Source organism: Cryptomeria japonica, chromosome 3 (assembly GCF_030272615.1).
Source record: "Cryptomeria japonica chromosome 3, Sugi_1.0, whole genome shotgun sequence".
Lineage (NCBI taxonomy): Eukaryota > Viridiplantae > Streptophyta > Pinopsida > Cupressales > Cupressaceae > Cryptomeria > Cryptomeria japonica.
Genome location: NC_081407.1, coordinates 80,354,521 through 80,357,021, shown reverse-complemented (window position 1 = coordinate 80,357,021; position 2,501 = coordinate 80,354,521). Strand labels below are relative to the sequence as shown.

The following is a 2,501-nucleotide window of genomic DNA, read 5'->3' as shown; positions in this document are numbered from 1 at the left end:
GACTCATTCCTCTAGCCTTTACTTATCCTTAGAAACACATTCTCCAAAACATGCAATACTTTCATCTAAGTCTTGTATTTACCATACTTACTATCTACATATCTTAATACAAGCTTTAGTCCTCTAATTATGATCATTTTCCCATCTAAGGTCATCATTATAGTCACTAGGTTGACCTTGTGCTAAACTTGACTCTTACAAAATCAAAAATTCAAATTTATCAAAATAATCTCTTTATTTTCTTTTCTTTAACCAAGTACATGTTTTATAAATTTGATGTGATGTGCTCTTATTTAAAGGAATTCACTAAAAACATCCAAATTTGAGAAGTCCTCTAACATTGAATGGCAGCATTAGTAGAGTAATCAACACCAAAATATTTGAATTTAATACATAAATGAAATAAAAGATATCCATACATCTTTATAGGGTCCTTTCTAAATTTCAATGAGTAGATATCAAATAAGACAAAAGAAGAAGTAAATCAAGTAAAAAAGGATCAAATTGCACAAAATACTAGATCAAATTTACAAATTGTAAAACAATTCTATGATGAACTTGACATTCGACAACATAAAAAAGATTATAATTCTAAAATTATAGACTATAATAAACTCTACCTAAATTCCAAAGACTTCACATGAACTATTCATTATTAATCTCAAAATCAAATACTTTAATTTATTAGATTTAATTCGACACTTCAAACATTTAATTTTGAAAAACATATACACTTAAATATACCCATTAAATTAATCAGATCCATACATCTTACTATTTTACCCTAGAATCTAAGGAAAAGTATTCTTTCCTTCACAAAAAAAAAAAAAAGAAATATAACAATGGTATTTATTTTGGTTATTAAGGGACTGGTTTTCCCATTGATATTTACTCTTCTCAAACATTCAAACATGTCTCCAGATTCCACTATAGTGAATATAAAAAAAAACATGTGACTTCTCATACAAAATGCACCGTTTTACCATAAAAAATACAGTGACCATATTCAGTAACCATAAAAACTGACAAGAATGAACAACCTTTCCTCACGGAGAAGGCTTCTTAGAGGACATCATTTTTTTGAATTCGGAGAAATCCAAAACTCCATTGCCGTCTGAATCAAATCTGCTTATCATTTTCTGGCAGTTTTGCGCATCTTGCCCCTGCGGAATCAATCCCATTGTAAACAGCACCTTCTGAAGCTCGTTACAAGAAATGTACCCATCTTTGTTCTCATCAAAAACCCTAAACGCCTCCATCAAATCCTTGGACTCGTCTTTTTCTTCACCATCTTCATGCTTGTTGAGAATGGATCGATAAAGCTCAACAAATTCCTCAAATCGAAGACTGCAACAATCCTCTTCAACAGCTTTCTTCACCACTAAAGATTTCACATCATCTTCCGACATTGATATTCCGAGCTTTTTCATGAATCCACATACTTCACCCACGCTCACCACTCCATCTCCATTTTCATCCAACATCTCATACACTTTACGAATTTCATCCAGATCGCCCATTCTTTTTGGATACTGTAGCCTGTTCTTCAATATTACAATATGCAGACGGCCTGAAAAAAACATAGGAAAATGTAATGGGCAAAGGGAAAAAGAGATCTGAAGGAACTAATTAAGAATACAAATGTAGAAGCCAAATCGATGGACCATCCCAAACGTGTAATTAAAGATTCTGAAACAGAAACAATATATTAACATAAATTGTTTTAACACACACGTACAGAATTCAAGTTCTGAAAATGGATTTCATCATACCTCAATATAAATAAAGCTCCTTCTCCAACCTGCAGATTGTGCGTGTTTCAAACAGCACAGTAAGGTAGTCTTTTATAGAGGTTCATGGATTCTATCGATAGTTGTTCACAATAAATTGCTTTTTGTGCATGCATGCATTCAAACATGCACTTACAATATTTTAGCTAAAAATAAAAATAAAACTGGTACATGACTGTGAGAGCAATACATGCGAGGCTTTAGACTGGAAATAAGAAGGAATAAGGAAGGATCCCTTTAAAAAACTTTAACGTCACGCAAAGAAACTTGAGTGAACGAGTGGTACCAGTCGTCGAAAAAGCGCAAAAAAGCGGTGGCTTTTTTTTCAACGCGTTTTCCCCATGTTTTCCGTTGAGTTGAAAAGTCTGAGGCTAAAAAAAAAAATTCTTATGTCTATAATTAGGATCATATTCCTTTTTGGGGGTTTTAAAATTTTTTAAGTAGGTATATTTACTAATTTTATATTTCATTTAAAATATTTTTAGAGGTGTTTTTCATTATAATCACCCAATGTTGTAATTGTATCTAGTTTAATAAAAAATTAGATTGTATGGTGTATTTGAGTTTCTGGATTTGATTTTGTGTTTTTTTCATCAACGTTTCAAATCATTTAAAAATTAAAAAATATTAAAATTAATATGTTTAGATTTATTTAAATTTATGTAAAATATATTCATATCAAAAATCATGATACTTCTTTTACTTTTTTTA

The 2,501-nt window shown here is 30.7% G+C and overlaps 1 protein-coding gene across 1 annotated transcript; it reads right to left on the bottom strand.

The window, feature by feature from the left end:
* Positions 1-680: 680 nt before the first annotated feature.
* Positions 681-1,910, bottom strand: LOC131027955 (calmodulin-like protein 2). Its single transcript, XM_057958052.2, has 2 exons — positions 1,773-1,910; positions 681-1,570 (listed from the first exon to the last, which is right to left on the bottom strand). Exon 2 carries the CDS (start codon positions 1,518-1,520, stop codon positions 1,047-1,049), a length of 474 nt encoding a protein of 157 aa, XP_057814035.1. The 5' UTR covers positions 1,521-1,570; positions 1,773-1,910; the 3' UTR covers positions 681-1,046.
* Positions 1,911-2,501: the final 591 nt, after the last annotated feature.